Source organism: Sparus aurata, chromosome 12, assembly GCF_900880675.1.
Source record: "Sparus aurata chromosome 12, fSpaAur1.1, whole genome shotgun sequence".
Classification (NCBI taxonomy): domain Eukaryota; kingdom Metazoa; phylum Chordata; class Actinopteri; order Spariformes; family Sparidae; genus Sparus; species Sparus aurata.
Window position 1 is genome coordinate 14,662,889 of NC_044198.1, and position 27,628 is coordinate 14,690,516.

Below are 27,628 nucleotides of genomic sequence, written 5' to 3' on the forward strand. Positions count from 1 at the left end.
TGTCACCAAGATCTATTATTATGAATTAATAATTAAAACTTTAACAAAAAAAGAAGTTAGATGATTTAAAGCCCGACAGAAACTTTAACAGTAAGATTAATGTAAAATGTGTCTGTGTTATTTTCCCATGTTTTGTCGTTTGTGTGTTCTATCTGACTCTTTGGGGGGTTAAACTGAGTGAGGGGCCATCATCCCTTTCAGCCAGTCAAAGCCCTGAAGCCGCCCTGCTGCTTAATAATTTCTAATACATTTCTCATCTAAAAAGAATTCACACTCGACATTAGACTTAATTGGGTCCCCAGCAATATATGTGAGAAGCGTGAAGTCAGGCCAAGTGTGAAGTCAATTTGATGAACGGTTGCCGAGATAATCGACAGATGGACAGACAGACAGACAGCGTTTCTGTGCTTTATGTAGGGGTAAATACATTTTAGATTCTTTAATTAGCGCAACACACTCATTGCAAATTAAACAATTAGAGATGGTGGTAAAATGAACCTTAAGTACCTGCAAGTCCAAACAGTGTTTAACCGATGTTTTTCATTGTCATTTTTATGTTTAAGGCTAAGCAGAGTAACACATAGACTCATATACAGTATGAGTTTGTGTGTAACATGAATGAGCCTGTGTGTGCAACATACATAGACATATACACTTTGATGTGGTTGACATATTTTTGATCCATAAAATGTATGCGTGGAGGCAGCTTCTGGGCTTTATGTGGCTCGCACGCTGACTGCTTGTGAAAACATTTTTCCAAAAAGACCCGTTGTTCTAGTAATGAATGAACTAATTGTTTAAACAACTGAAGTAATGATAATAACTTCATTTATAAAGCACCTTCCAAAACATGTTTATGGAGTGCTTTACAAGCAGGGTTACACAGTGCAGTGATAAAACAATATGATAACTGATAAAAACTAATGAAACGGGAATGGTGCGATCAGATAAAATAACGATTCTCTGGTAGGGAGTTCCATAAATGAAGGGCCCATATTATTAAAGCCTGGTCACCTTTAGTGACACAGTGGAGTTTTGAACTGTGAAGAGGGTCCCAGCTGAGGCTCTCAGGTTACACACTAGCGCATAAGAGACAAGAAACTTAGAAATATAGTTGGGACCAAGACCCTGCGGAGCTTTAAAGCTAAACTTGTTGAAATAAATTCTAAAACCTACTTACTAGTTAATTAGTGAAAGGAGGCAAGAGAGCAGTTGGCTGGAGTTTGCTGTCTGACTTGATTAAATAAAGACATGAATGATCTTTCCAAAGTCTGCTTGAGGTAGAAATGTCTTGATTTTAAAGTTGGAAGGCAAAGGTTAACATGAGGTTGACTGGATAACAGTATGGATATTTACAGGAGCAAGAAACAGGATTTCTGACTTGGAATCATTAAGTTGATGGTTTTGTCAATCACTGAATGTCCGAGAGGCAAGGTAAAACATTTGCAAAGTTGCCTGAATCATTGGCTCCAAAGGGGACATAAAGCAGAGTATTGTATCCACAGGATGAAAAATGTGTGTTATTTTTGTGGATAGTAGGACCCAAGAAAAGCGTGTAAATAGAGAACAGTTATGGGCCCAGTATTGAGCTTTGGGGGATGACACAAGGTAGGAGGCCTCAGAGAAAAAGGTTTAGTTAAAAATTTTAAGAAACATCTTTCAGTGAGTTCCAGGATTGGAACCAATCTAGAGCTAGAATCCCAAATGCCATTCTTCTAAGTAATTGATCAAACTATATCAACTGTATCAATGGAGGAGGCTTAAAATTGAGCAGTGAGTCATTAAAATGAAAAAAGAAAAAAATTAATACACGCAGAGAGAAAAAAAAAATGTTTTTTTGTCAACACAAATTGAATAAAAATGTATTTTGCCTCGAACTTAAGGGTTAAAACTGCTCTTTCTCCATACATATGTTTGCCTCTCTGCCTATTCTCTCCCATGTTACAACCGGGTCAGACTGAAACATTAGCTCTCCTTTCTGTATAGGTGTATGTTCCCAGGGACAAAGACCGGCTCCTGTACCTTGTACACTACACAAAGTCCTGTCAGTCTGTTTGACCTCACTCCTTGTCTTTCCAGGGTGTCAAAACAAGAGCCCAGCTGCTAAGAGAGTATGGCAGGAGACAGCCAGCTGAGCCCAGGGAGTCTCACTACAGCGCTCGTACAGTAAGAGTTTCTTAATGGGGGAGCGGGAGGAGGGGGTAGAGCAACATCCAGGAGCACTAAAGCATGCAGACCCCCTCCCTTTGCTTCAGTCACCCACTGATTCACAGATACGCAAGCACACACACAACACACATATAGATATATATATGTACACACAAACGCACACGCGCACACACACACACGTACACTACTTTTCTCCTCACTGCCTCCCGCCAGAATAGTCCAGAGGCGCAGGCTTTAATTAAGCTTAAGTATTAATGAGGAAGTTCATCCCAGTTTTATTGCTTTGTTTCACATAAATACAAATTACTTAAAGTGTATGAGGTACTTATCCCTAATCATTGTATTACCTGCAGTAGATGACCGTCAGCTCTCCCCGTGTGAAGAAGCAGAATGAGTACAGGGAAGGAGAGCATTGTACTGCTAATGGGACTGACAGCAAGATGTCCATGTCAATGTCACTGCTTCTCACTGCTTTTAACCTGCTTCTGAGCTGACTGTCATCTACTGCAGGTAATACACTGACTAGGGATATGTACCGAAAAACAACCCCATATCAAAAGACCCAAATTATCTATTTAAGTGTGCAGCTACCCCTTGGGAATTCATTAAGGTTCACTTTAGAAATGTCACTGCCAAACAAGAAGGGAGGCTTTTGTTTAACCACTTGTGATTTTCTCTGTCATGTCACCATGTTTTTTCTGTTACACCTTAAAGTTTCTTTACATTTTTAATTGACAGCTAACAGTATTTTTGATTTTGTATCTGCTGTATATTTATTTCTTTGTACTCTGTAAGAGTATGACTAGTATAGGTGAACTACTGTAATATTACATTGAACATGGATCGTATGAAGCTGCACTTTCAGACTTCAAAGCAAAGCTGCTGTAAGTCCCTGAAACGTGGTATGTTCTCCATCAGGTGAGATACTGGTATGACTTTCAGTAACATTAAAGATATGTTGAATCTGGAATCAAACGATAGCCAGATAGTATAGTGTGCACTGAAACTCAGTGAACGTGACCATCTAAATTTTTGCTAAAACAAACATGGCATGACTTTTTCCTTGGCGTGTCCTTGAAAATTCCCTCTGTTTTATTGAAATCTCTGTCTTAAAACAACACAATGTCATAGAAAGCAATTTAATTACATGATAGTAATGCATTTGATAACCCATTAGGCGTTTAAGATGCTGTTGCTGAGTGAGGAAAATATCCCTGAATACATTGTGAGGCACTGCTCTGACACCTTCCTCTGTGTTTTTGAGGGACAGTTTGATTTAAAAGTCAATTTACATTCAGATCAGTTCATACCTAGAAAGGAAAAAGGGCACCTAACAAATTTGACACAGGAACATGAAAGACCAATAAATAATCTCTGGTTGTCCTTCATGTGACAGGTCATTAATTCCTGTGTGAGAGATTAATGAAATAATAATTGAAACAATAGAATTAGCGCTGACATGGCAGTCAGTGTCTGCCTTGATGTTTTGCTAACGCCAGATTAAACAAGCGCTAACCTCACCATGAGGTTTTTCATTTTCACCTCACATACACACAGAATTCACCGCAGTTGCTCAGCCTCGGCCAGTGCATAGAAACCTGCGATGCACATTCATAATAACGCACCCACAAACGCTCACGCAAGAGCACAATACATGCATGCACATATACACCTCCTATCTATTCTCTCCAGTGCCGCTGTTTGTTCCCCCTCCCCTCCTCTCACCCTCCTCACCCCTTCTCATCCTCCCTTCCCTAGTCACAGCTCACTGTCAACAGTGCAGGATTAGGAGCATTTGACTGGCCTGTTGCTAAGCAACGGTAACCATGGCAACCGATTCATTATGAAGACAGGGATGGGACAGGGAAAATGCATCAGGGAATGGGTTGATGGGTAAATGTTGTACTGTAATTATTCTGGTGTATAGTCTTGTGTGAGCTGGTGCATTGAAACTGAACCGTGTGGATTTGTTCTGGCGAAGTTTGTTTTCCGTTTGTGTGACATTGTATGAAGCATTGAAGGTTAAATTCACTCGGATGATCACTGGGTACAACAAGGCATCATAAAAAAATCAACACTTTTTCTCTCTAATGAGAACCTTTAAAGCATTGGAAACACTTTTGTGTACATATATAGACTGTTTTCTGGAGCTAATGATCAGTGATCATCATAAAATTTGCAGAAAGATTTCTGAATAACAGCCGAATGAGCGACTGAATTCTTCCTCAAACATGGCACACAGCCTCTAATGGCTGTGCCATTAAACTTCCATAATCCGTCCTTTTGTGTTGTTTTCTATTAGATAAGAGAGATTTCATGAAGCCTCTATTCAAACATGCATTATGCCACTATTGTTTTCAGTTCTCGCTGAGAACTTTGGCTATGAAATGAAAGAGTCAGAGATATACTTGAACTAAAATTGATGAGTCACCTCTGGTCCAGAGAGCTGAATCAGTTATTTTGTTGTGTTAAATGATTGCCTAATCTCAAAAGCTTTCATTTCACCTTGAATAATTAACTCTTTTTCATACGTATTGATTAAAAAGAACCTTGTACTCATTGACTTATTGATGTGTAAGTGCTGAGGTAAAGATGCTCAAGATGTTTATGCTGACAGGTTCATATTGGTCTTTAATCAAGATGTCAGCATTTTCATTTCGTCAAACAGTTAATATTACAAATGCAGGGATTAAAATTAAAAGCTCTAAAACATTGATAATGTAATTGTAATAGAGAAGTTAATTAGAAATCAGTATATATGCAACTTGAAAGCTTTACTGCAAATGTATTCAACATTGCTTGAAGTTTAAATGTGAATTAAGTCATACCCCCACAGTGTCTTTATATATTGACCCATCATATAGTTTGTGTGATTTAAAAACAGTATATACACAATCTTTGCCTAGTCATTTAAAAGGAAATTATAAAGCAACATATTATGGCCAATTTTCAGGTGTTTTATCAAAGTTTTCTCCCAGGCTGTCTTTATCAAAGGATGTGGTCATGTTTTTGTTATCTAAAAATCTGCACAGTTGTCTTTTTGTAGAATGCAAGCCGACCAGATGGAACACATTTTCTTAGAAATATGTACACATTTCCCCTGAGATCAGTCCGCCTGATATTCTGCTGTTTACCAGAAGCTTTTTTGCACTGTAGTCAATTGTCACTATCTATTTTTCCGGTAGACTGAAATATGTTGTTTTCTCCTTTGGTATTTCTAGTATTTTTTTTAAGGTATGGTATACTGGTTTGTTCCTGGCATCATATTTTGCTGCGTATTTTTTTTAATTTTATTTTATTTTGTATACTACAGTATCTTGTCAGTATAAATCTCTGTTTGCACTCGAATCAGGTTCAGCTTTATGACCCATTACTTTACCGTCACTGCCCTTCATTCCATGCAGTACCTAAAATTAATCATAACTCATGCATAACACTACTTAACAGAACCATAATAGGGTTTCACTGCTGTTATATTTCCCTCCAGCTGTTATATCAAGCATATTTTTGTATCCAAAATCATATAAAGCTCACAGATAAATTGCAGCTGTATTGAGCATATAAAGACCAGTTCAGCAGTGTTGTGTCACACAGTGGTTATTAAAGCGGGCAGTTCCAAGATGCAGGAATTCACAGTGGGGCCTTCTATATATGTCGAAGGAACCACAGAGACATACCTGCACTCAGTTAAGTAACATTTAGATTAGGTGTACAGTGAATGTGACATGTAGCTGCTGCTGCATTATACTGTCTGCCTGATGGTCCTGCAGAGATTTCTGGGTGTGGCTAGAAGTCTTTTATGGCAAACATTATGCTTTTTGTGTGCTAGTAAAGCTCCTCAGTGCAGTACAGGTTAAACTGTATTTATTTTTTCAGCACTTTATTGTGTGATTGCATTACTGTAAAAACACACCCCATCGACAGTGTGGCATTCAGTTTAAATGATGTGTGAGCAGATCATTAGATTACATGCAACTTCCTCTGGAGCCACAAAAGGCTTTATACTACTTTTTCACATTTGCAGTAGTACTCCCCAAGACCTGTAAAGACACTTTAATGTGTAAAACTGGTGGCGTTACCCTTTAATAGGAAGTGGTAGCAAGTAAATCTGTTCAAATCATAGCCAGCATTGATGGCAGTGAATCACAGGGCACATCTACCATCTGAAGAACCCATGTTAGTACATTCAGTGGGTTTTAAGTTTATGACATAAAACACATCGAACTGTAAAGGCGGCCAATAATTCCACCACAATCCAACCATGAAAATGTCAGTATCTGCAGAAATCTTATTCCTCCCAGTAGGCTCTGCAGAAGGGTGGTTGCTCTAATTTCAGGATACCTTTCCTCCTTGTGCTGTGGATCCATTGCTTCTATCTTCCTCTCCTATCTCAGAATAATAAAAGTTGTTTTTTCTAGCACCTGTGAACTCCCATTGCTACACAGTGCCTTCACAACCTGCTAATTCTCACAGGTACAGCCTCACACTTTATTCTGTGAACTCAATTAACACCATACTGCATTTTTCTTCTCAGACTTTATTTTTAACCTATAAAACTAATTGATTTCATGTTCCAACCTGGCACACTGTACACCCTGTTTTATCCGGGTAACCCATGAATTATCAGGCCAGTTCAGTTACAGGAATGACAAAGTTTCCTTTGTGTTATTTCTAGGCTAGTCTGTAAAAAGACATCAAGGTTAACACAGATACCGGAAACTCTTTAGGAAAAAATGTGATAATTCCTGTGAAGAAGATAAAAATAGCTGACCTCTCATTGTTGTTGAAGACTTAAAATGTAGAATAGTATCTACTGTTGGCCTTCCGTTATCTGAACAAGCAATAACTAAACAACTATTCCAAAACACTCAGATAAGAAAATGGATATGCTATGGAAGACAAATTGTTCAAAGTCCACAACCATGTAGAGAAGATAACAAACAAAGGACTCTCTCTTTATTGAGAGAGGTTTAAAATAGCTTTGCTAACACTTCAAAGCAGAGAGAATGCATTTCACCCATTCCTACGAAATCAGTCCACTCATGCCCCCAGCAGAACAAATTTGGATATAGACCATATCATTTAGTTAAGGTTTTCCAAACTGTTCATTAAACAAAACCAAATGGACTCTAGATGAATTCTTGTATGTATTTATCTTATTTAGGATGGTAATCGAATTAGAAAAGGGCACACATACAGTGGCTCTAGATGCCCTGTTATGAATTTAAGGAAAATACACGCTGCAGTTATGTCTTAAACATGACCTGGAGGAGGATTTGATAAAAGTAAGAAAATATGGTTGGCAGAGCAGCCCATTAGTACAATAAATCCAGTTAGTCTATGCCATAATGAATGTAACGGATGGAGGAAATGGATTCTCTAACCATCTCCCCCAAAGAATTGGTAATTCAGGCATCCTCTGAAACCTAACATATGGGGAGAGATTTTATTGAGCCTATAATCAAAGTTTTAAATATTTGCAACTATACCTGTAGACCTTTTGAACTGAAGATCCGAAGAATAAACATTAACACTTGCATGTTTGTGTGGGCTTGTGTTTTCCTACTTCAAATAACAAGCTGTTGAGCAGGTTGGTGAACTGTGCATTTGTTCCCACCCAAGTAAACATGAGTCATTTAAAATGACAAAAAGGCCGACATAATGTACTTGTTGTTCTGTGCTGAAGTTGCTCCAAAATACTCTTGTGTTAATTGGAAGCAACCATCAAATAAAGTCCCTTAAAATAATTTTGGTAATACCCCCTTAATAACTTCTTATAGCCAATATCATGTTGTTGCAAATCATACATGTATGATCGAAACAAAAGAAAGATGTAATCTGTCACCACAGCATGGTTGTTGTTGAAGACGGGGGATGTACAGGAGAGGAAATGACACAGCAGAACAGGCTTGTATTCTCAGAACAGTTTTGCCTTCATGCACTATATGAAAAACATTCTATTCTCTCATTATTTACCCTTGCAACTGTCAGTTAATAATTAAGTCATACTTGCTAATCAATTAGATCATCAGTCACATTTTATCTGTCTCACATACGATTTTTATTATTGCCATCTAATTATTCCTTCCCTTTGTAAGGAATCAAGGTTTAATATCTTCTCGCCAATTGTGTAAAATTTCAATAAGAGAGAATATATGTTTAATCTATGCAAATTAGGTTGATATCTGCCTTAACTTTTGTCTTTGAATCCGTGGCTGCTGAGTGCAAGAATCTATTGGTGCATACATGTGTGCATATGCATACATATACTATGAGTGAAAATGTGGGCCCTTTAAAACTGATTTCTCTTACCGTCTGGTTGTCCTCGTAGAGTTTAAGGTCATAGCCACTTAGCTCGACACAGAAAATGATTGCAGTCACGCCTTCGAAGCAGTGAATCCACTTCTTTCTCTCTGAACGCTGTCCACCCACATCTACCATCTTAAAGGTGAGCTCCTTGAAGGTGAACTTGTTCTCCACAATGCCAGTGGTCATGTCGCGGGATCGCAGGATGTCCTCTACAGTAGGGATATACTCAGCTGCAGAGATGCGGTCCAGGTCATTCAGGTAGTAGGCAGTGTTGTCCTCTAAGTGGTACTCATTGGATCGTTGAAAGCACTCTTGGACCCCTGAGTCAGCCCACAGACGTTTCATGACCCCTAGCAGCTCTGGAGTGATCTCCCCTTTGCTCTCTGCTGGCCCTGTGAGGGCAAAGAGCTGCACAGCGTCATAGGCGCGATCAGGATTGTGAAAGTCGATCTTGAGGGTGGTGAGGGCACGAATGATGCGGGTGAGTGAGTCAATGGCATTGTACAGGATGAGGGGCTTGTACTCCTTGCAAGCCTCCAGGTTGAAGCCTCCACTGTGGATGATCTTCATCTGTTTGACAATGGTGCTCTTGCCTGAGTTACTGGTGCCCAGCAACAATAGCTTGATCTCACGCCGCTGTCGCTGACTCTCAGACCGCAAGTGGCGGTCGATTCGCCGCGAGCGCCGCGCCGCTTCCTTCTCCTCCGAGCTCTGACGGCATCCCATGGTCCTCCACCACGTGGTGAGCGCAAAGGAACTCGTGCTGCTGCTTGATGTGAAAGCAAATTAGAACGAAGCGGTGACTAAAAAGGAGTCGTTGGAGGAGTTGGACGGGGTTTTCACTAAAGGTCGCGAATTGCTTGGGGAGAGGCAGATAAAACTTCCCTAGAGACAAGAGAGCCACCACACAGAGGTGTGACTCAGGAGTATTTCATTCTTTTTGTTCAGGTGCAGTCTGTGAGTCCTGTGTGGGCAGAACCCAGACTTGTGGGATGCCCACACAGCGCCTGGCACTGAGGTTGGACTGCCTACTGAAGCCAAGGGAGCTGGGGTTCATAGCAGGGGCTCCCCCTGAGGAAAAGCTCTGCAGGAAGGCTTGGGAATGTTCAGCGTATGTCAGTAGAGAAAGCGTTTGGGCTTGATGCGTGTGAACAGCAAAACTCCCTCACTCCCCTCCCACATGGCTCTTGTGGTGCGTTGCCCTTGTACTGCTTCTGCAACTATCCACCTCAGCTCGATATTTGGTCTGTTTTCCTTGATCTTCCTGGTATAATCGTCTCTGCTTCTTCTGTGGTGTGATATCTCCCCGACAACTGAAGGCCTCTGAGTCTGCCAACACATAAGACAGAAAGGAGACATGAATATCATGCTTAAGACAAATGAGAGCTGTTTCATCATTTTCCATCCAATCATTAACATATAGTGTATGACAAAGGAATATTGAACATTTTAGAAAGTATCATCATGTCTTTATCTCATGAGTAAGATGAGATGATTGATATTGCTCTTACATCTGTGTGTGAGGTATCGAGCTGAAGCCAGGAGGTAGTTAGCCTAGCATAGCATGGAAGCAGGCTGAAAACAGCTATTCTGGCTCGATTTAACAATAAATCAACCATCATATTTGAAGCTCACTTGCTAACACTTATGTTGTTAGTTTTATCCAAACACACAAACAGATATGTTATAATCATGACGACGGTTTTAGGAGTTTTAGGTTGCCATGTATGGTACCATTATGCCTGTACAGAGTGCTCTTGGGCTTTGGTAAACACTGATTTTAAGCTACTTCAATATTGATATTGCAACAATATTGTATAGAAGATTATTGGTACTTTGACAAAATATTTAACACTTTACTGTAATGCAGCCTCTAAAATCAGGAAACGACAGCACTCAAGACATATCACAATATAACAAGGTCTGAAACCTATGTCCATATATAGTCTCAAATCACAGTAACAACATATATCGTGTATGTAATGCCCAGCCCTCAAAATATATCAAATGTAGTACTCTACCTTTATTCAGCGTATGGAAATCTACTGATTGCAATGAAAGCATGTACAGTCACATGCCTACTAACCTGCATACTTCCCATTCAGCCATTGCCCATGCTACCCTTAGTCTGTGTAAACTGCCTCTTCATATTTCTGCTCCTAACACTCGCACACCCCAGCTCCCTCTCCTTCTGCAGTCCTGTGTTACCATAGACTCAAAGCCAAAGTAGATCTCAGCTGACCACGCCTACCCATTTAACACCCCCGCGCACACACACACACACACAAACACACACACACACACACATACACACACACACACATGCACTCATTATATACACAATCAAGGTCAAACATAAGCATAGTAACAGGCGCAGAAAAACAAACTCCAGTATTTGAAAAGAAGCCGAGGCAGAATTAACACAATAAATGTGTTCCTTGTAACCGATAGCATATTCTGCTATTCAGACTACAACACAGCACCTCTGACTACCCTGTTTTTGGTCTGAGATACTCTCTGAGCGGCTTCGCAGAACGACATTTGACAGTGAAATGCTTATTTACTATGGCAGTGGAAAATAACAGGCTCAAGCCAGCAGGTCTCTCTCATGCTTTCATACCGCTGTAAAGCCCCTTCTCCTTGCCCAGACATCTGTGTTTTTATCCTTAAGATTCTACACTGTGATCATAAAAAGAGCGAAAAATATTTCTGGGAATTTTTCATTCTGCTTCTGCTTTGATATAGTGCATTAGCTGTTCAGGAGGTTGCACTTTTACTTTAGTAAAACAACTGCTGACTTGTAATATGTTCAGGGCATATAATCAGCAAAATATTGTTTTATTCTATGTAATACATTTAAAGCTAAAACAAATTTGGAGCAGTGACTGCCTGTGGGATTCTGTGATAGATGCACATTAAAACAGGCTGCATTCTATTGGCTGAGTAACAAATGTGAAATCATACTGTGGCCTAGTTTTGTTGGCGAAACTATACTCCGCAGACCTGTCACATAGAGAGGGAGAGAGCATTTCTCAGAGCTCGGTGAGTGAGGTCCACTCTTCAAATGACTGAGAGGACAAACAGAGCAGAACAAAGCCATAACAAAGCATCACAACACAAACAGAGTGGAGAGCATTGTTTCCTGGCTCCAGGCACCTGACTACCCTCTCAAAATGGCATAGCCAGCCAAACCGGTTAATGCACATCACTGATTTTGAGAGCCTATGAAACACATTATAGCTGCGTGTAAAGTCTTTTTCAATTTGCTATTTCAGAAATATGCAGCACTTGCATTTCCACATTATTTGAAGTTGCACCACTTCAGATAATTGCTAAGGAAGTAGTGTCCCGAAAGTGCAAAATCAGTGTATATTATTATCACATTGAATTTATATTAAAATGACTCCCCATGCTATTACATAGCATGGAAGAAAATGTGGTCCGTTACTGCTTACCTACACCCAGAACTAGAGCATAACACAGCGGGATGAAATGCCCGGAAGTAAGAAGAATTTCAACCAAAAAATAAACAAAAATTAATTAAGGAAGTGCCCACGGGTTGAAAACATGCTCACAAATTACACAGCCTAATTTAAAGTTGAAATTGCTCGAATTGTAAGCAACAACAAATAACTTAATCCAACAAAATGATTTACTGACTTTACCCAACAAGAACTCTTCTCCAGGCTTACCGTCTCTTGTACCTCAGATCTATTCACATCTACGTTAAACTTCAGAAAAAAGAGTGTTACAAGGACACCTGTACTATCACACAATTGCCTCTGGTACCAATAAGAGGCGTGCCACTTTAAGAGTAACTGAGTGGAGTAAAAGCCACAGGGGCCACAGAGAGAGGCCAGCATCTCAATGTATCATGCGGGCTGAGGTAATGTGATAGCCAAGATGAGACCGAGACACTCTACTGTCTTTCCTTCACAGCTCCTGCTGCACACAGCCCATCATCAGCTCTATCTCCATCACTCTCCCAGGCGCTTAACTCTTATTATTAATTTACCATGCTGCAAATAATTACAATCACGCCCTTTATTAGAGATGGGTACCCGTAGTCGCTGTGTCGTTCTGTTGTATAACACTCTCTGCTTTCCTGCTGCGGTTTTCACATCCGCAAAAGTTGCTATTAAAAATTGAGGTCAGTCCCAGTAGAACAAGAGATGATTTTAACCTATCAAAATGTATGCATAGAAAATTGTATGGCACTGTATCTACCGTTTTCATTCTAGTTTGGACAGTTTCACAAAGTCGGATTAAAGGATTTAACACACACAGGAGGTACCAGTGTGTTTAAATAGTGTTGATACTTTTTAGATCTGTAAGCACAAAAAAAAAAAAAGTCTTAAAAGCAGAACTTTTAAAAAGACGAAATCAAAAATCAGTTGGCTGGTGTAGCCTCGTCTGTTTGCAGGCTCGGTGCACACATTAAAGGTAAATGAATGAATGTGTGTTCCAGGTCAGTTCAGCCATTCTTAAGCTAATTTAGAGCATTCAGTGGTAACTCATAGCTGCTATTTTAAAGAGTTACACAAACGTGTTGAATCCATTATGTGTTGCCGTGGAATCAATCTCACTGCGCTACAGTAGAGACACGGGATTGAAATTAAATTAAACCACATATGAATGCAGGTGAAGCTCTGGCACAGTGGTACAGTGTGTTATGATGAGACAAATGTATGAGAGTCCCACTGGTGCTCAGATGTGTTAGAGATGAGGTAGAACAAATGCATTAGTTTTATGAATGAAACGTGTGTGCGGTGTTAAAAGAGAAAGGTGAAAGGCACAGGTGCGCTTTCAGTCGTCTCGTAATGGTTTATGAATGAGGTGCGCAGGTGTGTGTTAGTGCTGTGGTCAGCAGGCTTGTGTTACAAGGGGGATCGGATGAGGTGTTCCAAGTCTGCCCGGAAGAATACTGCACTACTTCACTGCCTCCATCATTCATAAATAACTGACTTAAACACAGGACTGGCATGTACGTTAACCACCAATTTACACAAAAAAAACTGAAGAAAGAACTTCATCTTAGCAAAGCAGGCCAAGGACTTTTGAACAGCAGTCTGGGGACTGGCACCTGTGTTGGGAAATTGACATTCGGTATTCTCATTTGGATTATACAGAAGCCTTTCTATATGTAAGGCCAATTCAGCTGTGACTATTCAGAATAATATGGTGCTAAGGAAATGTGACTGTGATGACTGTACGGTAATTCATATCCATATGCCCCATGGGTTAGCAGGCTGACCGAACTTTGTGTGTCACCATCATTCCTTGTGTAGTAAAGATCTTATAAAACAAAGCACTACGTTATCTCCGTCTTATTGCTGGTTGTTGGCATTACACAAAGCCAGATCCCAGCCGATACGAGACCCTCCAGCAAACTAACATACAGTACATGCACACAGAAAAACAAAATGTCTCACATGCCTAACGATCAGCTGCACAGTGCTCATGCTTTCTCATTCAAAGGCAGTTGTTTTAGTGGCTGGAAGGTTGCTTGCTGCATCTGACTAGCTTTCCCCTGGCTGCATGACAAAAAGTGGTTACTGAGAGACTTAGGGCAGTCTGGTCAGTGTCCATATACAGTGTCAGAGTCTTACTGGAATCTAGCGGAGTAATTTTACAGTAATATCTGAAACCCCAGAAGTGAAACAGTAGCTAATCCCCAGATCTGTACTAAATCCATGGTATTTTGTCAAAATTAAGCATAGAGGCAAACTGAGATCAAACCTTTGGGCCGTGTCAGTGACTGTCAAGAAGACAATCTATAGCTGATTTTCCAGTTGTGGATTGATAATATTTGTTTTTCAAAAATCGTATGGGAGCTATAACTCATTACATAAAATACAAACTGTTGTGTGATAGACTTAGAAAAATCTGCCTTGTGAGAGGCCAGTAGGTTGCCTGAGCCAAACCAAGAAAGCCCCTAAGTGAGACAAGAGCCTCTGCTGGAGTGATGTCATTAATTTATGTAATGCCACAGAGGCAGTGAAAAAGCAGTGCATTACTAAGAAAATCTGAGGAGATCAATAGGCATGCTTTCCTCCTACTGTTGCTGTCAACAGCTCATAGTCACTACAAGATAGTAAGAGTAGTATGGACACTTTTGACTGAGTTTATGATTGAGGTTGTTTGAGTTAAAAGGACAAAAAAGGAATACATGAATTTGGTTTCTCTTAATGGCGCATTATATTTTTGGTCACAAGGAAACTGACGAAAAAACTGTCCTTTACTACACAGTGACCACCATATCACTACATTACATTAAATACATTACATTTCCAAATAAAGGCATATACAATACAATATCTGGTGAACGGATGTTGGAACAGAATAATCCTCTTTCAAATAGACATCATTGTTGGCATTCTTTCCACATTGGGATGTACCAGGGAAAGAACAGGCAGGTGACTTCAAGACTTTTGATTATCATCATGATTACATTAAATTAAATGATACAAATGCAATAAAATGAATATTTGCACAGATGAATAAGGCCGTTGAGGTGGAGGTCAGGATGACATTTAACTGTTTGGAGCTGTGTTGATGTTATTGAGCCACAGCGGAGCAACGGTGCCGCACACCTGCTGAAAGTTTGGTCAGATTTCCATGAACGTTAGCGTTTCGTTGAGAAATTTAAACTGTGGTAGTGTCACTGTTGACAGTCGAAACACACACTATCTGAATATCATCTGCAACTGCAGAAACAGTAAACAAATGCAGAGCATTCCTTTTGAAAGAGCAGACTAAAGATTCATTTCAGTTTGCCACCTACAAAAAAAAACCACAAAACAATTTGTGTGAGGCTTAAGTACTGAATATTGATATGCAGTATATTAGCACTGCTTGGTTGGTCATTGACAAAGCAATCATAGTCTTGAGGCTGTAATCGCTGGTGGTTTATAAATATTTAATCAGGAGCGGACATGTTCCAGCAGCTCTTGCCGTTTCAATAAAGCACTGCATCGGTAAATATTCCCCTGACATCCAATTTTAATTTGCATATTTTCAAATAAAGGATTCTTTATTGCTTTTTCATCAGAGAAATGTAAGACAAATGGAACCGACACCAGTTTCACCTGCAAAAAATTAACACCTTGCTTAAAATTGATAATAACAAAACAAAAAGCAAATTCGGGAACCACAAATGAAAGACGGAACAATAAGCCATCAATTATGAAATAGATGCAGATGTATCAGTGAAGACCAGTTACATTATTGCTTTTATTCTCGAGGAAAATTTCGTTTTCGATTGAAGACATGAAGGTTTCAGTCTTTGCAGTATATATTGAATACAACAGACCACAACCTCTCTGTGGTTTATGGGCTGCACATGACTCAAATCAAGTCTTTAAAGTTCAAACTCACTTACATCTAGTCTGGCTTGAGATGTCAAGAACATGCTCCAGTGAAGTAGAGACCCATATGAGAGAAATCTGTTGGAATCATACGCACTTACAGATTTCACATTGTCCCTAAAATATGCTATTATATTGCCATATACCTCCCATATGTTTAGTGTAAGGGATATATGTTGAATCCAAATAAACGTATTTGTAGTGTTTGAGGGTATTGCATAATATTGAAAGGTGTTTCTGATGTTTTCATGTACTGTATGTACATGAGGAAGACATTGGCAACGCAACAAAATACTGCCTCTTAATTGACCATAAAGTTAAATCAACACCTGTCTGACACAATGTCAACACAGTAAGGATTCATTGCAGGGTTTTTATATTGGACTGGATAACTCTAAGTGCAGGTATACCTTATAAACTGGTATTGACTCATTGTATTTTGATTGGTTGCCAATGTCAATATTGACGAGTGTAGACAAAATTATGATGAATGGAAATAAGAGCAGAGTTCATTCATTTAAATTTGTTTTTCCCAGTTGATAGAGGGGAAACATATGAAGATATAGATGACAGATTCTTGGATATTCATAAAATACGCCATTTTGTCCCTTTGAGATGTCTGTCTAATTAATCAGCCACCTACATCAATCAGTGCAACTTTTAAAAGGTCTGTAGCTATGACTAAGAATAACTGGGTCATCATTCATCAAAATCATTTGCTGTTGGGAACATTTACTCCTGATTTAACTCTAAGCTTAAAGGAAAAGTTCAAGCAAGTATGAAAATTCAGCCATTATCTATTAAGCCACATGCTGATGGAAAGTCGAGTGAACATTTCTGGAGCTTCACTGAAAAACGGTGTTGCATTATCTCCCAAACAACTGCAGTAGATCAAAAACAGCAACTGAAAAAACATAAAACATGTCCCCATCTTTGAGGCAATATATAAACCTATTGAAACAGGCCCTATAAAAAAGAATACAGATAGCACCATTGACAAATTAGCTAGGAGCAATACAAGCAGTTATATAACCCAGTTTTTTTGTCTAAGTATTGTCTGTGTGCTCTCATTTATCCCAACTCCAATCTATTTGAGCCTACTGCCTCAGAGTTAGGCCAAGATGCTTAAACCAGTCCTGCTAGAGCTTCTGGAAAGAGAACGGGAGATGTCTGACAAGGAATTCCTACATCTTGCAGCAAACACTGTATTACACAGGAGTTTCTGATAAGGAGGGGACTACTTTAGTGATTGTAATCTTAATCTGTCAAAATCCTTTTGCTACCCTAAACAGGGGAACCCTAAATAGAAAATGTAAAAAAAAAAACGCTGTTTAACGCTGTTGTCCTTCAAACTCCTCCCAATAGGCCTGCTAATCTTTTTACCACACTGTATTTATTTGTTTCACTAGAGGCTAACTTTGAAACAAATGGTTGACATTTTGAACTAATTAGTAAACGTGGCAAACTGGGTGGATGTTTTGTTCCAGTTCCAAAGGCCAAAGACAGAAACTGAAATTGATTTGAATTGACAGTTGACTTTTTACTGTAATCACTATTGAATTGCATGTAAAGTGAATCAGCAAAGCATGAAGCCAGCTCCTAAAACACATCATGTTAATGGAGAGATTTCTGACCTACCAAAGGACAGAGGGAAGCTGTATATTAACCTATTGTGGGTTATCACCAGGGAACTACATTAAATGCTTTGTGTGTGCAATGCATTACCTGCAACTATATGCAACTACAACACTGTGGAATGTGGGGCTATAAGCAGACAGTCAATTTCATGCTCCTAGCAGCAGAATGGTAGATCAATGTCACTCCAATGCTAGCACAGATACTGCAGATAACACTGTATCATGTGTTACTCAAAAGCAAAATGCATTCTTTTCTGTGTATATCTCAGTGGACCGAAATAAATGAAGTCTTGCAACCTAGAAGGTCTGCGTCTCTGCGATGAGTCAGAGCTTTGTGGCTGCCCCATTCGACGTCAGAATCATATGAGATATAGGTCGCAGACAGTCATCTTCAACGTTCGCACCACAGATTTACCAGTTGATCCTAAAAGAGCTACATCCGGACTTTATTTTCCTCTATAAATTCTGTTTCTTCGTGCGTCACCTGTTCTTGAGAATATTATATTGAGCGGCCACTGAACAAGCTGTGGACCATGTAATTCAGGCTGAACAAGAATAACTAGTTAACCACATTTGTGCAGTGAAGACACATTTTAAATGGGCTGTCAAAGAGAAGGGTCCTGGGAAAAGCTGTCTGAAAGACTCTCATGTCACATAGCACCTTTGATCAATATCACATATCAGGTGACAGTGTGTCTAATGGATTACAGAGGATTCTTGTCACAATTTAGATGCATTTTATCATGTTCAGAGACTATCAGAGGGTTTTTGGTCCATGGTGTAGAGCTTTTGGGTGAACTGAGAATCTCCCAACCTGAGTTCTTTGTACCTTGATGAGTAATACTTAACTGTGTGTTGAACATATTTTTGATATGGGTGAAATGTCAGTTATGTCAAAATGGCGGAAATCATTGAGATCTCCCTGCAGCTCTATAAGCTTTTTAGCCTTGTTTAGATAATTGCTTGGTTTCTGTGTCCTGCATATTTACAGTATGATGGAACCTTCATTAACAACGCTAGTGATATGGTGGTCACTGTGTAGGACAGTTTTTTCGTCAGTTTCCTTGTGACCAAAAATATAATGCGCCATTAAGAGAAACCAAATTCAATTTTGACCTTAAGTACGCTTGGCTCAGGACATCTCTAACATGCATGAAAGCATGTCATATTTGATCTATCCAGCATGGTGAATATATCTATTCATGGATGTACTGGGACAAATTTTAAGCCTTGGACTTTTGTCAAGATCAGCCCACATAACAACCCACAGTTGCCCTTTTTTCCTGGCAGGCTAGTTGCTTGAATAAAATATTGGTTTTTAACGTTTCTGCAAAAAAAAAACCCAGATACGTTAACATTGGTACATTTCATAGGCTGCGTACTATATTGCAATTTCTACAAAACACGTCGTATCATGTTCACATAAGATGTTTATGACCTGACTTTCATATCCGGGGGTGGAAGGACTGGTGGTGGTCTTACTTACTGTAACCGCAGTTTGAAACTGCACGTAACATTTGTAAGCATGAAGCTACTTGATATTTTTAAGAAGATGTTGGGGCAATTTCCGGATATGTTTGTGGCGAGAAAGATCAAATATTTTTGATAGGTAGTCAGGACATCTACAGTTGGACTTCGGGCATCACCTTAGTAACAAAACAGGTATTTTAAGCCTGAACATGATTGTTTCCAAACCTAACCCATTTTTTCGTGTGCCTAAACCTAACCAGAATATTAGCAGAGTGTTCTCTCAAGAGAATATTGACATTTTAATCTAAAGAGATGTGAAGTTGCAACATCTTCTGGCAATTGCTCTGTTTCAGGAATACAACTGGATAAGGTGTGCTGCTTATACATACTATTAGCACTAAGAATAGGAACAGGGGCAGTTCAATACCATTACATTTGTGTGTACTTCTAAGATACAGGATGTAATTGTTGTGATGCACTTCTTAGATATGTCTCCAGGGGGAGCTCACACATATTAAAGTCTATTGAGCAGCACTTTACAGTAGCCTAACCTACAAACAGATGTAAAATGATTCAGATGGAATCCAGCTACAAAATGAAAGTTCAGTTTATTACACATACGTATGAATAACGTTATTCTTACCCCATCAGTTGGTTTATGACCATTGCCACAGGCGCTTATGCTTATTATCGCTCAACATAAAATATTCAGGATTGTGCTCAAGCCTAACAGGGCCGGCGGTAACGCTGTAGAAAAATGTAATATATGTTACATTTACAATCACAGGCGTGGCAGCCCACCTGGATTTTGCTTGATTTGCCCGATGGCCAGTACAAGCCTGTAAGTATTCATTATGAATGTACCGAGTCATCTGGGAGTTGAAGTGGAATCCAGCTAAGTTAGTGAACTGAATTTTCTGTCAGTGCCCCATCACTAACTGCTTTATGTAATATATTGACCAAGCCTAGTTACTGTAAACCCTTAATTTAACTCTCAAAATTGTTTGTTCAACGTTTCGTGTTATCACCCCCTGACATGCTGTCCTGAATGCAGACTTCAGAGAAAGATGCCAGTATACTGTACACACATGTGAGGACACTACTCATTCATTATGGAAAACAATGATGGGCAGTGTTCTCCCTTCTACTCCCCCAAAACAGTGGGCTGTTTAGTGGGTGAAGACGGGGTGGGGGTGAGGTCTCTGTATGCTAGATGCTTTTTCGTGATAATGCTCTGTTTAACGTTCCTGATCTCAATGGCTGTGTTCCCCCTTCTCCAATCCAGCGGGTCACACTGAGTCACAAGGCCAGCCAGCGATGACAATGGCATGTTTGTGCACAGGCTGAGCTATGGGTAGGCTGTCTGATGTGAAGGGATAAGATGGCACAAGGTGGACACTAAAGTCTGGTATGTGTGTGTTTATGTACACTGGTGTATACCTTTGGTTTCTGCCTGTTATACATTTTCTACCAGTGCTTACAGACTTTTTTTTTTTCACTACAGTGTTTATCACTTAGATCAGAACATCTCAGGTCAGTACTGTCTATAAGCATTCTAATCTACATTCAGACACTCAGACCTACATAATGTTCATTTGGGTCTTGACAGATAAGATAAATGCTTTCTGCAACGGAAGGAAATTGTGGGTAACGGACACTTTCAGGCTTCTACAACCCACAGACATAATCAGTTAGGGATTTGATAACTAGAACAGGAAGAGGAAAATATTTGCAGAAGATGCAACAATATAACAGCCATTAACCTAGCAGATCAGCACTTAAAAATAAATGCTGTAGGGACAATGGTCAGTGAAAAAGATGGTAGGAAGAATAACAAAGAATAAAATAACCCACATGCTGCAGTGGAGTGGCTGCCGCTGCAGAGACCTTGCAAGGTTTACACCAATTGATCAAATCTAATAAAAAAGATGACCATATATGTTCATTAGATTATGGATAATCTCGCTGTATTGTTGCTACAGATAGTTGATTAACCAGTTTGTCAATTAAAAGAATCGGCAACTATTTCGATAATTGATTAATCGTTTCAGTCATTTCAAAGACAAAATGCCAACATTTTCTGTTTCCAGCCTCTTAAATGTAAAGATTTGCTGATTGTCTTCATTATTTATCATAGTAAATAAAGTGTCTTTGAGTTTGAGTGGACAAACTGGTACACTGAAGACGTCATTTTGGCCTCTGGGAAACTGTGATGAGCATTTTCCTAATGGTGTGACATTTTACAGAATAAATAATCCTTCGATTAATCGTAAAAAATAATCGGCAGTTTAATCAATAATGAAAAAAAAATCATTAATTTCAGCTCTAATTGCCAGGCCCTTGACAGATGCCTTCCGACAACGGCAGGATGGTTAACTGTATGTGTTGTGTTAACAGGATGAATGTGTGTGGAGGGGAGAGAGACAACAGAAATGAGATATGAGAAAATGTCACCTGTTCAAACAGATAAAGCCAATCATACTGCATGTTACATGGAATACTCTGCACAAACACTATTCTGTGATTTATTATAAAAACTTCATGGCCAAATCAGAAAGCAAGGATCCCAGTGGACTTAAAAGGTCACTGACATACACCACCAGCTTCACTCCAATTCCAGGTATTTGCTTGGGAAAGGAGACCTGCACACCCTCATCAAAACAAGCTAATTGTTGTGCTATAAACTTTTATTTGGCACTATTTCTGAAAGGCTACAATATATATGCAGCATGAACTGTATGTGGGCACGTAACGTGTGCTCACCCATGCAGGCACACATATACACACCGATATATACACACTAATTTCTTTCAGAGAAGACCAACATCTCTCACCAGTGGGTAGTAGGCCATACACTCCCTCATCGTCCCCCCCTCCCTCTTGTCCACCTCCTTGTTGTCATATGACCGCTGTTATGTGTGTGCAGTGGAACACAAAGTTGCTCTGTTAGACCCCTCCGCTCTGCCCTCTCAGATTTGAGTGCTGGAAGTAAGGCCCTCTCACTTGCCCAGGCCTCAGGGAAACAGACAGGCCCCTGTATGTGTCTACCAGCAAAGATTAGAAAGGAAGGCAAAGAGAAAGAGAGGGATGAATTGAGTTGATGTTATTTTATGTAACACCAAAAGAAAAATGAATCTGTACTCATTCACAGAGTCTCTCCCTAAGATTTCATTCAATTAGACCGACATCTCTCCTCGCTGAGGCTTTACCGTTAACTAATTTATTAGACCCCTCTACATCAGCGCCTGTCTAAAAGAGACAGTGTCTTACAGCCGTCAGTGTGGAGTGACACTTTGTCCTAATACCTGGCTAGGATTAAAGACCCAAAACAAACACAAACGCTGAGTCAGCTGAATCAAACCTGTCTGAACATACAAAGTAACAAAACAACTGCAAGACCTGAACTTTATGGTTTTATGCCATGGTTTTATGGGTTATTTCATATCCTCTGATTCGTGTTTGAGATCAATTTTCAAGTGATTCCTCGCAACCACTAAAGCAAATGTATAAGACTTGTGTGGTCATTCTCTTACTCCCTCCCTGGGAAATAAATGACATCTTAGATTAATCATTTTATTAAGTAGGCAGCTGAGGGAATCTGGCTCGGCCCCCCTTGGTGCTTAACTGTAATGGAGCTGAGTTTAATTGTCCAAGTCGACGGTGGGCTCACCTGCAAGGTTAAGGATGGTGAAAAGTGTACTGGAAGTTGACATTGGAGAGCTACTACCTCAACAGCCACTGTCGCTTTAAAGCCAAGTCTGTCCCCGCTGTCCCTTGCCATTATGTCACCCAGTGGAGTGGATGTAGCAAGTAACAAAAGAGGTGGAAGGAGGTCAAGTCGGCATAGGTTTTGTCACACTGTTGCTCTTGTTTTGATATGCATAAAGGTCACTTGAGTAGAAGCATACTGCATACTGTCATTTAAACAAAAAGAGAGATAAAACATTAGAGGTTGTATGCTTAATGTATGTGATTTGTATTCCAATGGTTTAAGAATTCATGTTGAGGTTTGTGTTTGTCTTAAAAAGAACACAAAGATATGTTCAGTTGGTTTAAGGGTGTGTTGACATTTTGTCAGTGTGTGCATGTATGTGTTTGTGTTTGAAACTTTGTGAAAGGCCCAGTATGTAAGCATGTGATTAACCTTTATATTTCACACTGGAGGTTGCTCATCCATCACTTTAAAGCCAAGGTCATCATGACCTGACTCTTTTTTTTTTTTTTGACGTGTTGCTGAGGAAAACATTTTGCAGCTTAAATGAAAAGGTGAAACAGTTATTAATGCAGCTTTCAGGGTTGATTAGACCTTTTGTCACAGTGAATGTGACCTCATTTTGTCTACTAATGGTTACCAGCCAGGGACTGAGACTGTAGTAGTTGATACTGAGGGAGGAAATCATCAAAGACGCCCAACGAACTGTGGGTGCAAAATGTTGTAAAATGTTGCCCACCCAGTTTGATTCTGGCTGTGATAAAGTAAGCCACAGTTTTTACTTCCCCTAAGTAACTGACACAGCAGAGACAAGACCTGCATCTTCGCTTGAGATCATGAAGAATTAAGTAACAGCAGATTCTGGTTGCCATCTTGAATCACAACTTACTAAAACCAGTATATTTACTGTCCATTTCCTACTTGAAATACACATTTAATTACCAAGTTTATTTTTATATTCCATAAAGGACAGTATATATTAATGAATCATTGTAAATATGCCAGAAATAGTCATAAGCTACTTTTTTATTTGTAATCGTTACGATATGATGTGATACAACGCAACGCGATACAAAACAATATGATATGATGCGATGCGATGCGATGCGATGCGATGCGTTACGTACAATACGATATACTTTATTGTCCACATAGTCAAATTTTTCTTAGGCTCAATAATAAATATAACACATGCATCTCAGGTAATGTGAGAACATATGCTGAGAAAAAAAAACGTTTTGTACTTGAATTCCAAAACATTTTCTTGATTGCGAACAGTGAATTCAGCTTGCAGCTGCCCATGAAGGGTTATCCCAATCTGTCAGTATTACACCATGACAGAGATCAATATTCCTGTCCAGTTTTTCTCACAAACCTCAGTCAGGCAACATGACACAGCATAAGTATCAGTCTAATATTCCTGATCCATTTCACTATCAGTAGAGCTCAAGAGATAAAGGCCTGGTGGAATTCATACACCATCTCCATCTTTGCCTTGATGCACAGATGTCTGAGGGCCTCGATGGAACTATCACAGACACATCCAGCATTCTTTCTCTGTCACATGCTCAGAAAAACGCGTCTTTCTACCACCGTGAAATTATCACGCCCCCCCTCCTCCTCCACCCTCCTGCCTCTCACTCTCTCGCTCTCTCTCTCTCTCTCTCTTTCTCTCTCTCTTTCTCTCTTTTTCATCCAATCTGTTCCAAATCTTCTCTTTCCTTCTTTCTCTCTCTCTCACTTGCTCTCTGCTGCATCAACCTCCGCCCCTCTGCCCCATCTGCCTCAAACCCCCCAGCCCCTCGACCCCTCCCTACACTGGTTCTCTCTCTCTCTCTCTCTCTCTCTCTCTCTCTCTCTCTCAAGCATGTAACACAAACACACATACAGTACACACAAATACACATGCTCTCCTGATGCTACATGACCAATCCCAACCGCCATTGAAAAACAGAAACACAGCAACGCTCCGTTCAGAATATGAAAGATGAAACAGAAAATGTCACAGATCATCATGTTTTTGCCTGCTGAGTAACAAACGCGCTCTGCTTTCTCCCTCTTCCCCCTCCGATCACCATTTTACACTCATAAACACACGCAGACAGATGAACCGAATAAATCCCAGCTTCAAGATTATTCATGAACGGCGATGTAAATTTTCCCACGTAGAACAGCGGACAGCCAGCTCTGCTGTCAGGCCACAATGTGCCTGCTTATCCCAGTGCCCGCAGAGCCCAGCTCAGCTGGATTCTGCACACCCTCCCACTGCAAATTCAACGTCTCGTAAAGTCAGTTGTAAGTACTGAACACCTTAACATGTGAGATTGTACTCACTCATTTCCCCTCTTTCCATTTCATAGCTGATGGCCTGGACAGAGCACTGAGACATGCCCGCAAATACACACACACACACACGCACACACACAGACACGCACACACACACACACACACACAAACACACACACACACACACACACACACACACATACACACACACAAAAATCTTTGATGCATCCTTCACTTGTCCTACATACAGTAATTACATGAACTAAGCGCCGCGTTCAGATAAAAGCATTCGGTAAGAACTGAGGATGCTCTTGGGAGATGATGAGTCAAATTGCAAGCAGAGGATAGCAGCGTCCGTTGGCACAGAGCTAGCAGGGTGGAGGAGGGGACTGGACAGCCTGCCTGCCTGCCTGCCTGCCTGTCTTGGTGCCATCTCTGACCATCACCTTCTCCATTTTATCATGAAAACACACTATGCAAAATGCATATAACGAAAAAGCATCTGTGTCCAAAGCAGGTCAGCCTGGCTGTGATTACAAAAAAATACAGCTGTGATACTGTTGAGAGAAGACAGGCTTACCGTGCTCACAAGCCAGCATCCATTTACAAAGGATACTGCAGACAAGCCCTTGCAGGGAGAGAAAGGCTCTGTGCAATCCACCTTTAGTCCTGCTGCTTCATCTTCATATCTTCCTCATATTCACAGTCACACACACTCACGTACATCTCTGTCTCTCTTCCAGCGCCCAGCGTTCTCTGTCTTATTAACGTCTGTGTTCTATATCCTCTCTTGTTTGCTCCAAGGCAGTTGAGACACTGCAGCGATGGGGGTGGAGGGCGTGTATATATGTGTGCGTGTGTGTGAGTGTGTCAGAGACAGAGAGGCAGAGAGAGGGAGTGCAGGACAGAAATGGAGGGAGGAGTCAGCAGGGATAGAGAGAGAAGGGGGAAATGGTCAGGATTAAATCATGAGAGTAACAGAGGGAGAGAGAGGGTGAGAAAAAAACAGGCTCTGATGGGGCAGCTACAGCATCCAGTGTATCTTTATTTCATGCTGTAATGATAAAATATACATTGGCCATTAAGGAACCCGAGCCCTCGCGGCTAGAACGGAGGTGAGAGCATGAGTAGATCTGTTTCTTGAGGTATTATGTGCTCGCTGACAGGCCAGCAGCAGGATTGGTTGTGATTTCATTGATGACTGAAAAAACATACAAGATAGGGAGAGAGGGAGGGAGGAGGAGAAGGAGGAGGAGGAGGGGAGAGGAAGCAAGGGGAGGGGAGAAATGACGACAAAGGAATGGGAGGGGGATTGGATGATGGTGTAATGTGCTGTTTCCGTGCCAACTGTGTCTGTGACAGTGGGACCACTTCCTTTATTGCTATTGGCTATAACTAAGAATTGATAGAGGCTCAGGCAAATGAGGCAGCATGCCATGGGGTGTGAGTGGGTGGTGCTTTTTTCATGTGTATCTTTCACTTCTTGTAATTTTTTGGGAACAGCAAAACAAAAAAAAAGGAGAGAGAACGTGTTTTTGCTTGACTGCAGCCACACACATGCATGAACTCACAGAAATGCTGCAATCACAGTGCTGTAACATGATGTGAATTATCGCTTTGTCATTATGGATGCCTACAGTGTGTAAAGAGACTCCTCCCCTCCTCCTGACACACACACACACACACACACACACACACACACACACACACACACACACACCCACTGTCTAGCAGGAAAAAATCCCCAGATCAAGTTGCTCAGGGTGTGTAGTGTAATGTAATTGCCTGGACGCCAACCCTGGTGTCATGAACTGTGAGATAATTAATCGGCTATAGGCCAGCGAGAGTGCACATCTGGTGGGGGTGAACAATCCGGCCCTTTTAATCCGGTCTGGCAGGCAGGTGGTTTATTGTCCCCATTCTTTCTCCTTGTCAGTGTCTCCCCTCACCGTGTCTCTTTATCCCTATTAACCAGTTCAACGTATATAATTTAATTACCTCTCAGTCCTAACATGCACTCCCCTTCCTTTTTAGTTTAATTCGTCAAAATTGTATCATCTTTCGGTTTCAGTGTGCGCAGACTGAGCGGAACTTCTCCAAAATTGTTACCACGGGCAATAGTGCAATAACATAACATTACTCAAGTATATGAAACTGACACTTGCCAAAGAAACCACCAAAAAACCCACAGCGGGATGCCCCTATTTGTTGTATCAATCATATTTAACCACACCTGAGAGTCATCAGGGCCTTGTTTTCGAAGCCTTTTTGATACACAGAGGAAATAAAGAGCACGCCTGTTCAGACCAGATGTCACGTACAAAAGCCTCTGAATTAGCGTTTTCCTCCATGGCTCAACAGCTGTTGTTGATGTCTCACCTTCAAATGTCAAACCTGTCATGATCTCCAGGTGTGAATGAAACATTAACATGTGTGATGTTTGGGCTGTGGGACATGACTAAATTCTAGTATAGTATATTTCGCTACAGCCAAACAGTCTCCTTTTAATACAATCAAGCCTAATCCGGTATCAGACTCAATAGCTTTGTATCGCTGTACATTTTAAAGAATAAATAATTTAACAATAATTTAACCATCAAATCATACTTGCTCACAGACCAAATAATCCGGATATCTTTCATCAAGATCCATGAACTATTCCCTGAAAATATAAAAAA

The 27,628-nt window shown here is 40.4% G+C and overlaps 1 protein-coding gene across 1 annotated transcript in view; it reads right to left on the minus strand.

Annotated features, from left to right (window-relative positions):
* gnaz (guanine nucleotide binding protein (G protein), alpha z polypeptide) overlaps window positions 1–25,849 on the minus strand; it is a 31,128-nt gene extending 5,279 nt beyond the window's left edge. Inside the window, exons 1-2 of the mRNA XM_030436083.1 lie at window positions 25,531–25,849; window positions 8,482–9,807 (exon numbers count right to left, since the gene is read on the minus strand). Of these exons, the coding sequence (XP_030291943.1) occupies window positions 8,482–9,204 (723 nt within the window). The 5' untranslated portion in view covers window positions 9,205–9,807; window positions 25,531–25,849. The remainder of the gene's footprint in view (window positions 1–8,481; window positions 9,808–25,530) is intronic.
* Window positions 25,850–27,628: the final 1,779 nt, after the last annotated feature.